The sequence below is a fragment of the Myotis daubentonii genome, chromosome 12 (genome assembly GCF_963259705.1).
Source record: "Myotis daubentonii chromosome 12, mMyoDau2.1, whole genome shotgun sequence".
NCBI lineage: Eukaryota > Metazoa > Chordata > Mammalia > Chiroptera > Vespertilionidae > Myotis > Myotis daubentonii.
The window spans coordinates 78,501,545-78,514,008 of record NC_081851.1 but is presented as its reverse complement, the minus strand read 5'-3'; the positions used below and the strand labels follow the sequence as shown (position 1 = coordinate 78,514,008).

Genomic DNA, 12,464 nt, shown 5'->3' with positions numbered 1-12,464 from the left:
GGCCGACGCTCCATCCACTGAGCCACACCGGTTAGGGCCACGAAGGAGTTTTCTAATATCAAGCAGTGACGGCACAGATTCCGCTTGCACTGCTGTGATGGAAAACATCACACCTGCACTTGCTGAACAGTGTCCGGGGAAGGTTTTCTGGTGAGCCGTGGGCCCGTGGCTGCTGTGCCGGCTGAGCGGCGGCGTGGCTGAGCTCCCCGCACACAGTGGAGCTGAGGGCCGGCACACACGCACATGCACACGGACTCGGGTTAAGGGACTGCTCCTGCCTCGGCAGACAAACAGAGGACCGTCCGTTTCCCGCTGTGGACCTGTGTTTCCAGCTCAGCCCGCGTTAGGAAGCACCTGCTTCATGCCAGACTCTCCGCCGAGTCAGGGAAAGGGAGGAGCAAAGAAGGGGTGACGCTCTGATCTCAGTGGATGAATTCATCAGGCAAGAGAGGCTGAGGGCCGGGTGGAGAGAGGGCTCCCGGTGGCATAGGCCCTAATAAGGTGAATGTCTAGGCCAGTGGCCGGCAAACTCATTAGTCAACAGAGCCAAATATCACCAGTACAACGATTGACATTTCTCTTGAGAGCCAGATTTTTTAAACTTAAACTATATAGGTAGGTACATTGTTATTAACTTAATTAGGGTCCTCCTAAGGCTTAGGAAGGGCCACACTCAAGGGGCCAAAGAGCCGCATGTGGCTCGCGAGCCGCCGTTTGCCGACCAAGGGCCTAGGGGAGCATCTGAGACAGGCTGCGGATCTTGTTACTGGACGGACACACATGAATTTCAAACCTGACCTCACTATTGGGTATCTCTGTGTTTCTGGGCAAGTTGGTGAGCCTTTCACAGCCCTGTTTCTTTTTATTTTATTTTAATTTTTTTACATCTTTTTATTGATTTCAGAGAGAAAGGGAGAGAGAGAGAAACATCAATAATGAGGGAATCATGGATCAGCTGCCTCCTGCACAACCCACACTGGGGATCGAGCCTGCAACCGGGTGTGTGCCCTGACCGGGAATCGAACCCCGACTTCCTGGTTCATAGGTGGACGCTCAACCACTGAGCCACGCCAGCCGGGCTCTCAGCCCTGTTTCTTCCTGGGAAAAAGGAGGTGAGGGTGCGATGTATATTTCACAGCTGCTCGGTGTGTGTGTGTGTGTGTGTGTGTGTGTGTGTGTGTGTGTTTCTGGTCTCGGAAGTGAGGCCAACGGTGGGTGCTGTGCTGGAATGAAGCTTTATTTTCCCGGCCAGGCCGTAGCTGATGGGCGTGGCGTTGGCCCGCCGTCCCCGGAGCGTGCCCTGGTGGTTTGCAGATAGGATCTGATCTGGCCCAGGCCGGGCGGTGGGGCGGGCAGGTTCTGTCTCTGGCTGAGGCTGTCTGGCGCCGAGCCCGGAGCCTGGAGCCCGGAGCCCCACATCGCCGTGCTGAGTAATGTTTGCTGAGCAAATGCACGGAGGCCGTCCGGCAGCCGGGCCGTCTGCTGCCGCCCACCCTTCCTTCTGGGCGGACGGACGCACCCCCGGGTGGTCGGGTGCTGCCCCAGCACGGTCAGCGCTGAGCAGCCGTCAGGCCTGCGCCTCACCCGGAACGAGCCTCGTGGGCCGGATCCTGGGTCGGATGGAGCGTGGCTTCTTTCTGGAGCCTTTGGGGAGAAGAGCTGGAGGCGGGATTGCTGTCGGCAGGAGGGGATCCACGGCCTGTGGCTCCTCGGAAACCTGCATAGAGGCCAGGAAGGGGAGAGGGAGAGGGAGAGAGATAGAAACATCCACAATGAGAGAATCATGGACTGGCTGCCTCCTGCACACCCCACACTCGGGATCGAGCCCGCAACTGGGCACATGCACTGATGGGAATAGAACTGTGACCTCCATCGGTTGAGGTCAGCACTCACCCAGCTGAGCTACACCGGCCGGCTAGCATTTCTTTCTTTTCTTCCTTCCTTTGCGGATGAGAACTGCCCCCTCTGGAGCAGCACGATGTTGGAGACGCAGCTTTTTTATTTTTTAAATATATTTTTATTGATCTGAGAGAAAGGGAGAGAGAGAGAGATAGAAACATCCACAATGAGAGAGAATCATGGATCGGCTGCCTCCTGCACGCCCCACACGGGGGATCGAGCCCGAAACCCCAGCTTGTGCCCTACCAGGAATCGAACCGCGACCTCCTGGTTCATAGGTCGACTCTCAACCATTTAGTTGCACCAGCCGGGCGCGGATGCAGCTTTTGCGTCTGTGATGACTGTCAGGTGAGACGTACCCGTGTTCAGACCATCAGGTGTGACACGTGGCGAACATCAGCTCTGGCGTGTGTGGCATGTGCGGTGTGTGTGGCATGTATGGTGTGTGTGTGGCGTGTGATGTATGTGGCGTGTGTGGTGTGTATGGCGTGTATGATGGGTGTGACATGTGCGGTGTGTGTGGCGTGTCTGGAGTGTGTGGCATATGGCATGTATGGTGTGTGTGGCGTGTATGGTGTGTGGCGTGTCTGGCGTGTATGTAGCTGAGGCCCAGTGACGTAGAAACACATTTTGCTCGAGCTGCCCGAGCAGCCGCCCCTGCTTGCTTTACTGTGGCCCCCCCTGAGTGACGGGCGCCGCTCGGTGCTGATGGAGGGACGGCACAGGGATGAGCCAAGGCGAGCAGGCCGCTGTGAGAACAGGAACGCCGGCCTCAGCAAAGCCTCGAGCAGCTTTTACGATGCGCAGTGTTGCTCGCAGAGCACGATCACAGCTGGCGCGGGGACTCGGATGGAAGGCGTGACTGACCCAGAGAGGAGCTGTTAAATGTTTTGTTTCAAGGCATCTGCCGAGTGGATGTCGTGCAGACGAATTTAATTAAAATGCTTTCGCGATCTAGTTCGCCGGGAAAAGGAGAGCTAGACTGGCCGCATGGTGCAGGCATGTAGGGGCTGGAGAGGAGGCAGCGTTGCCGCTTGGCGAGGCGGGCGCGGTTCTGTTTGGACCGGGACTAATTCGGGCAGGAGGCGCCTGTCCGGTTCTCTGTGTCCGAAGGGTCACACGCCGACTCCTCTTCCTCAGGCCGGCTGCTGAGAACCTCTCACGCCGGACCTCCCAGGAAGCCGTGTGGCAAAAAGAACCAGCAAAGTCGGTTCCCCCAGACGAGAAGGGGGTGCGTGTGGGTTCGTTACATGACGCGTGGAGCTGAAGCTTCCTTTTGGGAAATGGTGGGAACATTCATTTATTCCGCTTCCTGTTTTGTTGTGGTTGGTCCTTGCCCGAGAATGTTTTTCCATTGATTTTTAGAGTGAAAGGGACGGGGAGAGACAGAGAGATGTTCGTGTGGGTTGAGCCTGCAACCGGGGTGCATGCCCTTGACTGGAACTGAATCCGGGACCCTTCATGCCAAAGGCCGGTGCTCTAGCCACTGAACCATACTGGCCAGGGCTGGAAACATTTCTTTTGTATAAATTCGTCAGTACAGACCTTTGCTTATATTCAGGCTTCACATGCAGAGCCCCTGAACAAGCCTGGGTTACGCTAGGGGTAAGCGCGGACGCTTGATTTTGGAGGAGCAAGCGAGCGTTGATGTACACAGGCAGGGAGGGTGTGAAACCCTGCAGTCGCATCTGGGCGTGGGGGGGGGTGGTCAGAGAGCCCTTCTCAGGACGGGCTGTGGCTCCCGGCTCCTCTGGCTCCTCCGGCTCCTCGCAGTTCCCCTGGCGGGAGGGGGGGCTCTTCTGCCTCGGGGGCTCCGACGTGTGCGTGGTTCGGGGACAGAAGCACTAACAGGGTCTCTCAGGCGGTGCCACAGGGTGGACGATGCTTCATGACTGTGCCCCGAACACTCGGCCGGGCACCCCTTAGTGCTTATGGAGCGAGCAGGAGGTGGATTTTAAAAATACATACATTTTTTATTGATTTTAGAGAGGAAGGGAAAGGGAGAGAGAGAGAAACATCAATGATGAGAGAGAATCGTGGATCGGCTGCCTCCTGCACACCCCACACTGGGGATTGAGCCCGCAACCCAGGCATGTGCCCTGACGGGGAATGGAACCCTGACCTCCTGGTTCATAGATCAACACTCAACCCCTGAGCCAGGCCGGCCGGCCCGGGAGGTGGATTTAATCGGTTATGTATGTGTCAGCGGGTGTGTGGTGAGAGGAAGGGAAAGTGTGAGGGGGTCCTTTGTCGGCCTCGGCGGAGACCGCGTGGGCTTGGTGCTTCCCACAGGAACACGCTGCTGCTGGGCACGCGGCAGGTGGGCACACGCGTCACGGGCAGGCAGCCGGCACTCAGGGCACCTGCCGGCTGAACGGCACAGCCTGGGCCGCATGTGAGCTGCGACCGGGTGTGACCTGCGACCGGCTGCTGGTAGCCTGGCCCCGGTTACTCTGCCTCCTGCTCTCAGGGGGGTCAGGAGGAGCCAGTGCGATGCTGCCTGGTCAGTGACGCCTACGGTTGGCAGCAGGTGCAGGATCCAGTATTAATGACAACAGGGTGTATAATCATCACGCTGCTGTTGTTAACAGAGATTCCAGCCCGGCCGGCGTGGCTCAGGGGTTGAGCGTCGACCTACGAATCAGGAGGTCACCGTTCATTTCCCGGGCAGGGCATGTGCCCAGGTTATGGGCTTGATCCCCAGTAGGAGGCAGCCGGTCGATGATTCTCTCGCATCATTTATGTCTCCATCTCTCTCTCCCTCTCCCTTCCTCTCTGAAATCAGTAAAAATATATTTTTTAAAATAGAGATTCCAGGCACTCGGCCTGACGGTGAGCACACGGAGCCCGGATCTGCCCACGCCGGAGCGCCTGGTGGGAAAGGCAGGCGACGCCTGGTCGTCGGGGACGGGGCTGCCTAGCAGCAGCTGGCCTGCCCATGAGCTTCCAGGGCACCGGCTGCCTGGACTTGGCATTGCGGAGGGAGCAGCTGGAAACCTTGATGAGGGTGAACTCTCTGCTCCTCAATTAAAAAGGCCGACTTGCCCGTTGCCAAGGGGATGCCGTCTGGGGATGGTTCCAGATCCCCAGAGGCCCGGGGAGTCTCCCCGAGCTCGGGCCCCACTGACACCAGGTGGTCAGTGCCAGCTGCTCGCCTGCCCAACAGGACGTTGGCCTTGGACCTGGTTTTTGTTTTTTAAATGTATTTTTATTGATTTCAGAGAGGAGGGGAGAAGGAGAGGGAGAGATAGAAACCTCAGTGATGAGAGAATCATGGATCGGCTGCCTCCTGCACGCCCCACACTGGGGATCGAGCCCGCAACCCAGGCATGTGCCCTGCCCAGGAATCGAACCATGACCCCCTGGTCCATGGGTTGACGCTCAGCCCCTGAGCCACGCCAGGCTGGGCCCGACCTTGCTTTTGCTCTGAGTGCATCTGTGGACTTGCTGGTGCGCCTGTTACAAGGTGTCTGAGGCCGTGAGGCTGGGTGGGAGGAACATGGATGGACACTGGCGCCTTTGTTCCAGGGTTCGAGTCCCACCCGTGCTGCTTCCTGGCTCGTGTCTCCCGTCTCCCAAGCGTCCTCAGGTCTCAGCATCTTCATCTGAAATGTGGGGAGGATATTGTCTCCAAGTCAAGGAAACTGTGTTCAGAGGGCCCAGGGCCAGGGCCAGGACCGGGCAGGGGGTGGCTGGTCAGTGGGTGGGAGCCGCCCCTGTTACTCCTGCACACGCTCCCAGTTCCTGTTGCTGTCTCGTCTCCTCCTCCTTCCTCTCTACTTGCGCTCAAGTCATGGACCCGGGGCACTGTCCCTGTTTGGCCCCAGTCCCCGCGCCCTCCACACTGATAACCTCTGGTAGCCTTGGCGACGTGTCCCGGCTCTTAGGCATAATCGTGCCCACTTATCCGAGGTCGGACTTTCAGCCACTCGCCGTCTGGACCCCCTCCAGGAGCCGAGATCAGAGGAGCTTGCTCGGCGGCCCTGGAGTCCAGGCCCCGCGGTCAAGTGGGGGCCGATGGGAAGGAGGGGTGCCTGGCGGCTGAGGGGATAGAAGCCGGCAGAGGGGACTCTGCGCGGTGGCCAGAGCTCTGCGTCCCACACTGACCGCCCGGGGCGTCACAAGCGAGGCAGCCTTCGGGCTCCCGGAGGTCCGAGTGTCGAGGCGCGATCACACCCGCACTCCATTGGAGAAGGCAGGAGCCTGGCCGGCGCCTCCGTGGGTGAGCCTCTCTCTGTCTCTCCCTTCCTCTCTCTGAAATCAATAAAAATATATTCAAAAAGAAAGAGAGAGAGAGAGAGAGAGCTGCTCTCTCACATCGCCTCTCCCCTGTGTGCGTCACGTGGTGGATTCGCGTAGCTCGATCCTGTTCCCTGGGGAAAGCGCCTGCTTCTCCCCCATTGTCTTCTGGGCCTGGGACCTCGTGGGAGGCTGACCTCACTCCCAGCCGAAGGTCACCTTCCCAGCCTCCGCTGCTCCCGCCTCAGGGCTTCTGGGTCCAGCCCAGCGTGGGGCCGCCCCCCTCCTCCCACTTCCTTCTGTGACGGTGACGAGGGCGCACCTTCTGCTACGAGGCCCCTGTTTGTGAGGATCCCCCCGAGACAGCGCCTCCGGCCTTGTATCTGAGCTCCTCACTCGGTCCCGGGGCAGAGCCGGAGCCAGGAGGCGTCTGGGGACCCAGGCGGCGCCCTGCCCTGCGTCTCCCCCGGGAAGAGGGCACCAGGGCGGGCGCTGGGGGGCCTTCCGTGCTGCTGGTGCATTCACCCCATTGTCGGCTCCCCCAGATCTCCCAGAAGCTCCCCCTCCCCGCCCCCCAACACCAGGGCGGGCAACTTCAGGAGCCGCCGTTCCCCGTCATCTGCTTCCGTGTCTCGGGCGTTCACTGCTGCCGTGTGCAGGGCCGGGGTCCAGGGCGGGCGGTTGCCGGGGTCCTGCCCCAGCAGGTCCAGGGGTCCCCAAAGGTGTGGACGGAGTCGGCGAAGAAGGAATGACACGGAGACAGCGTTCAGTTGATCAGCAGCCTAGCCAGGATCTCTAGCCCGGATCTCCAGAGAGGTTCTGCTTCGGATCTCCAGCGAGGTTCTGTAGCCATGTTCCCTCGCTAGGTTCTCCAGCCAGGTTCTGTCCAGGCTCTCCAGTCAGGTTCAGTGTCCAGGTTCCAGTCAGGTTCTCCTGCCAATCTCTGTAGTCAGGTTCAGTCCAGGATCCCTTGCCATGTTCTCCCGCTAGGCTCTGTCTCTAGGCTCCGAGGCCAGTCCCTCTCCAGGATCCTCCGGCATGCTCTCGCCAGCGAAGTTCTTCTGTCTCTAGGCTCCGTGTAGGTTCTGTCTTCTGAATTCTGTCTCCTGAGTTCTGTCTTCTTGATTCTGTCCTAAGTTCTGAGAGTTTCTGTCTTGTTACAACTGTATTTATACCAGTTGATTCAATCCTATCAATCTCTATTACAAAGGTTAGGGCGTTTCTTATCTCCATTCCAGGGAGAAAAGATTATGTAGTTTAAGCATGATTGTTCGTAGTTAAAGGGATTAATTACCCGCCTGGCACTTAGTTGAGGGGTTTTATTCCCTCCCTAACTTCAGGGGAAAATCCCTACCTGGGGATTCAACCTTTCTTGGAGAGGTGACCTTGGTTAAAACACAGCGCCAAGAAGGTGAGCAAACATATTAAGAACCGTATGCCATATATGCCAGGTCCCTTGAAACAGCAAGGATGGACCGGCTCCCGGCAGGCGGTGGCACTGGGGGCCTTAGACTTTGCGAGCCCGGAGGCTCCTGACAACACGGCACCCTTCACAGTCACGGCCTGTTCTCCCTCCGCCTGCCGTTCTCGCGAGTGGAACCTCCTCGCTGTCTTCAGAATTCAGCCCGTCGGGGGCCCTGTCGTTGGCGGGGTTGTCCCCAGGTCGGGCATTTGTGCTTCTCTCCCGTTTCCTCTCAGCTGTACATGCACCTAAACAGATGCAAGGTCCCCTTCTTCGGCCTATTTAGGGCTCAGTGGTTGAGCGTCGACCTGTGAGCCAGGAGGTCATGTTCCATTCCCGGTCAGGGCACAGGCCCCCATTGTGGGCTCCACCCCCAGTGTGGGGCGTGCAGGAGGCGGCCCATCCATGACTCTTTCTCATTGATGTTTCTCTCTCTCCCTCTCCCTTCCTCTCTGAAATCAATCAATCAATATATATAAAGTTGTTGCGTTAGAACCAGGACTTAGGATGCTGCTGAGTGTAGGTTTGGGAGGTGACCCCGGGGACTGGAGCCCAGAGCCCGGAGCCCAGAGCCCGTGACTGCGGCGGGCGCTCTGTTACAGGTGAGAGGCGCTGCAACATTTTATGGTCAAAACTCAGGATGAGCGATCGGTACTGTTAGCAAGTGTCTGCCAGGCTGTGCCCTGAGGGCATCACTTGTCCGTGCAGGAGCCCTGTGGTCAGTGTCCCTATCCCGGGACCCTGCGGCCCCCTCCCGGCACAGCTCAGAGTGGCCCGCCGGCCCCCTGTGGGTTCCCTGGGTGGGAAGGAGCCTCTCCCGTCGCCCGCGCAGACGCGGAGCTGTGTTAGACCTCCGAGCCGCATCCCTGAGCACGTTGCATGTGCATACCTCTGGGCAGGGCACACTGAGTGCGCAGCCGCTGCCGCTGGTGGCTGGTCGGTAAACGTTTGCTGAATGTGAAATACACGAGTGTCTATTTCATCAGTCGCCCTTGCAAAGGAGGTCTTGTCCCCCCACCCCCCATCCCCCGCCCCCCGCTTTCTGGAGAGGAGTCTGAGGCCTGGCCAGGGATGGGGACCACGCCTTCCAAACCAGCAAACGGGTATGATTGGGCCTTTCCGAGTCCAGCGTGGGCCTGCCTCCTGCTGCCCGGCTGCCTCTGGCCGGGGAGGGGGCGCTGTCCAAGGTGGCGTCCTGGGTGGGGTGACGGCAGTCCGCCTCACCGCACTCCAGCCGTGCACCTGCCCGCGACGTTCCTGGAGCCCAGGCCTGGCCCGGCCCAGGGGGAACGGAGGGTCAGCAGTGGAGTTGGCTAAGGGGACCGGGTTCTCACAGGAGGCCCAGGCCGGCGGGGTGTGTGCAGGGGCAGCTCACACGCTTCAGGTGGGCGAGGCCCGGGAGGGGTCAGCGTTGAGGGCGGCCTGATCCTCGCGCTGCACAGGATTTGTCCCGCGAAGCAGCCACAGTGGCCTCGGAGTGACCCTCACGTGGCCACCCTCCGGTAGCCGTGACCGGAGCCCACACCCCGTGTTGATGAGTCTGTCCTCTCGTTTCAGGCTCTGGACGTGGACCGGATGGTTCTGTACAAAATGAAGAAATCCGTGAAAGCGATCAACATCTCCGGGCTGGGTGAGTCGCCCGCCCTGGGCTGCACCGCCCCTGAGCCCCAGGCCGCCAGCTCCGTCACTGTTAGCGAATAACCAACTAAATCCCTCCCTCCTTCCTTCATTGATTTCAGAGAGGAAGAGAGAGGGAGAGAGAGATATAAACATCAATGATGAGAATCATTAATCAGCTGCTTCCCACATTCCCCCTACTGGTGACCGAGCCCGCAACCCAGGCGTATGCCCTGACCGGCTTCAAACCTGGGACCCTTCAGTCCACAGGCTGATGCTCTATCCACTGAGCCACACTGGCTAGGGCTCTTTATTTTTAAATAAATATTGTTGAAAGTATTACACGTGTCCCCTTATCTCCCCCATTGACCTCCTCCGGGCCCTGCCCCAGGCCCTCACCGCCCCATTGTCTGTGCCTGTGGGTTATGCCTGTATGCAGACACGGTCTTTGGGAGACTAAATCCCCTTTTTTCTGGGCGTGCAATTACACAGGTAAGCTGGGGTGCTTACATGTTAGAAGTGTTTCTGCTGTGCTCATTGCCCGGTCCTGGTGTGGGGTCCTGTCCCGCGTCCCCCACCGTGCCCCACATTGTACTTCTGTTCCCTGGGCAGCAGAACCAGCTTTGCCACGCTGGTGGGCCAGCGCCGGGCCCGGTCCTGCCCTGGTCCTCACATTGTGCGGCTAATCGTTCCGATGCCCTTCCCACTTCTCTCTCAGCCCGATTCTCGCCTTTCTAGTTTGGGAAGAAAATGAATAAATATTAGCATATAGTCAACTATTCCACGTAATACTCCGTCTAGTCTTATATAAATAAGTTCTTTTTAAAAGAACACATACCACCGCCTTGGACTTCAAGGTCGCAGGCTGCACGTGTGGCAGGTCAGCCTCCTGCACAAAACCTGACAACGGATAGAAAATACAGTTTGTAAGTCATCAAGTGACTCTGTCGTTCACTCAAAAGCCAGTGGCAGCCTTAGGGGACCAGACACGGGGAGGGACCCCCGAGAGATCGGAATCGGGCTGATGGATTGCGGAGACGGCCCGTGGGGGGAGCACCCCACCCTGGGGATGGAGACACGCGGGGCCTGAGGGAGGCGCGGGGGGGCGGGGGGGCCGCCCACTGGCTGCACCATCCCCTTCACCCTCCCTCACAGGGTCTCCCTCCTAGGCTGGGGATGCCTTGGGGGTCGTGCTGTCAGGAGGGAGCGTTGTGGACCTGTGTGTCCACCTAACCCCCCACACCCCCAGTAAAGTCCTGTGAGCTGTGTTTGCCTCCCTCACGGAGGGCCGGGCAAGCCAGCATCCCAAAGAGCCTAGTGACCATCAAGAATTGCCAAATGCATTCAGGATGGGATTAAACAAACAAAAATATGTAAAAACTCTGTACTGAAAACTATAAAACCCTGTGACCGAAACGAAAGGCCACGGATCTGGTGCTAGGCTAGGCCCGTAGGGCTCGCTCCACCTTCAAGGCTGGCTCTGCCCTTCGGGACTGGGCTCGGGCGTTCGGGCTGGGCTCTGTGGGGCCAGGCTGGGCTCTCTGAGGGTCTGAGGTGTGGCTCTGAGGCTCTGGGGCTCGGCTAGACGCGGACTAGCCTCTGTCTCGAGGAAGTTACGCTGCCGACACATCACAGCTTTGTGCCGTGTTGGCCGTGGCAACTGACAGTGAGTACGAAGGGTCGGAGCAGCAGGTGGCCTGCAGGGAGCGGACACTCATTCCAACCCCCGTTCCTTCCACGTCCACCGTGGGCCAGCCCGAGAGCAGCGGCTGCCGGGACTGGTTTCCTGTCCGTGTCCGCCCGCTTCACACGGCGTCACACACGGTCACGGACCTTCCCCGGAGTTTCTGGCATCAGGAGCAGGGACCCTTCGTCCGAGGCTTTCTTTCTGGGCCGCGCCCCCTTCACAGGGACCAGACCCCTTTGAGAGAGTCCAGAGGCCGTTCAGCTCAAACCCACGCAGGCCAGGGGGGAGCCCCGGTCTCCCCAGCTTGCCTCCCAGGAAAGGACCCTTCCTGAGCCCATGGCCTCGGAGCCAGAGGCTGAGAGGGCTGCTGACCACTGGGCCGCACTGGCCGGGCCCGCCAAAGCTTCACGGTGCCGATGCGATTGCGAGAGGAGCGCAGTCTCAGCCTCTCCCAGGTTACCCGCCTGTGAACCCCTCTCCTCCTGGGATCGGCCCGCGGGAGCCTCAGGTTGGTGAACGCTGCAGGACCCCCTGCGCCCGGCTCCTTGTACCCCCGACCCAGGCCCCTGTGCCGAGACCCCCTCCCCCTCCCTGCGTGCCTGGTGCCCCCAGAGGGCCTCCCTGGTGCCCTCTCCCCCCTGCGCTCGCGCTTTGGCGCTTCATCAGAAGAGGCTGAGGCTTCCCCCAGCGCCGGCGCCCGCCGCGTCCTCTCTGAGCCGCACATGCAGCAGCCGCTCGCGGGAAGGTCTCCTATTCTCGTCACCGCTGCCGTCTCTGCGTCGTGCCAGGTGTGAGTTATTATAAGGCCGTGAGTCTGCATGTTCCCCGGCCAGGCTGTCCTGGTCCTGGAGTCTTTATGCTGAGCAAGCACCGTCTCCTTCGGAACGGCCGCCCGCGAGGCCTGGCCTTCGGCCCGGGTGTCGCCGGCATCACTCGGCATCTTTGGAAGCTGCTTGGGGCTGCGGGGCGGCTGCCCTCGGAGTATATTTAGTGAGGAGCCTAAGGCGAGACGCATCTTTTTAGAAGGAGACGTCAGCCATCAGCGAGGCAGGCTGCACAGGGCACAGCTGCTGGGACCGCAGCGGGTCGGGAGCGTTACAGCCGTGCTCACCCGGCTCTGAGGGCGTCAGTCTGGGGCGTCCAATCACTGTGTCCATGCGTGTGCATGCGTGTGTATTGTATGTGCCCGCTGTCTGTGCTCAGTGTCGGAGAGATGGGCTTACCCTGTAGGTGTGGGCAGTGTGGTGACGGCAGAATGTCCTGCTGTGTGAAGTTCACACAGGTTTCTTGAGAAGGGATCGGAGGTGACTTGAGCATCCGGCTGTGTTTTTACAGTCCGACCTGGGACCCACACGGCAACCCCACGTGTGCCCACGCCTGCCTCAGGGCAGTGGTCTGACCTGTCAGAGGACCCGGGTGCCGGGCGGTCCTTAAGACACAGGTAGCGGCCCACCCTCAGAGTTTTGGCTCAGTCGGTGCAGGATGGAGCCTGAGTGTTTGCCAATCAGCTGAGGACTTGGGTGATGCTGAGGCTGCTGGCCTTGGAGCGTATACCTGAGG

At 59.7% G+C, this 12,464-nt stretch overlaps 1 protein-coding gene across 8 annotated transcripts in view; it reads left to right on the top strand.

Moving 5' to 3' along the window:
• The window catches only part of ASAP2 (ArfGAP with SH3 domain, ankyrin repeat and PH domain 2), a 91,459-nt gene that overhangs the window by 24,521 nt on the left and 54,474 nt on the right, over positions 1 to 12,464 (top strand). For 7 of the 8 annotated variants that reach the window (XM_059660569.1, XM_059660574.1, XM_059660572.1 and 4 more), the window contains one exon: positions 9,158 to 9,230. The exons of the other annotated variant lie outside the window; for it this stretch is intronic. In XM_059660569.1, the coding sequence (XP_059516552.1) occupies positions 9,158 to 9,230 (73 nt within the window). The remainder of the gene's footprint in view (positions 1 to 9,157; positions 9,231 to 12,464) is intronic. 8 annotated transcript variants of the gene reach the window in all.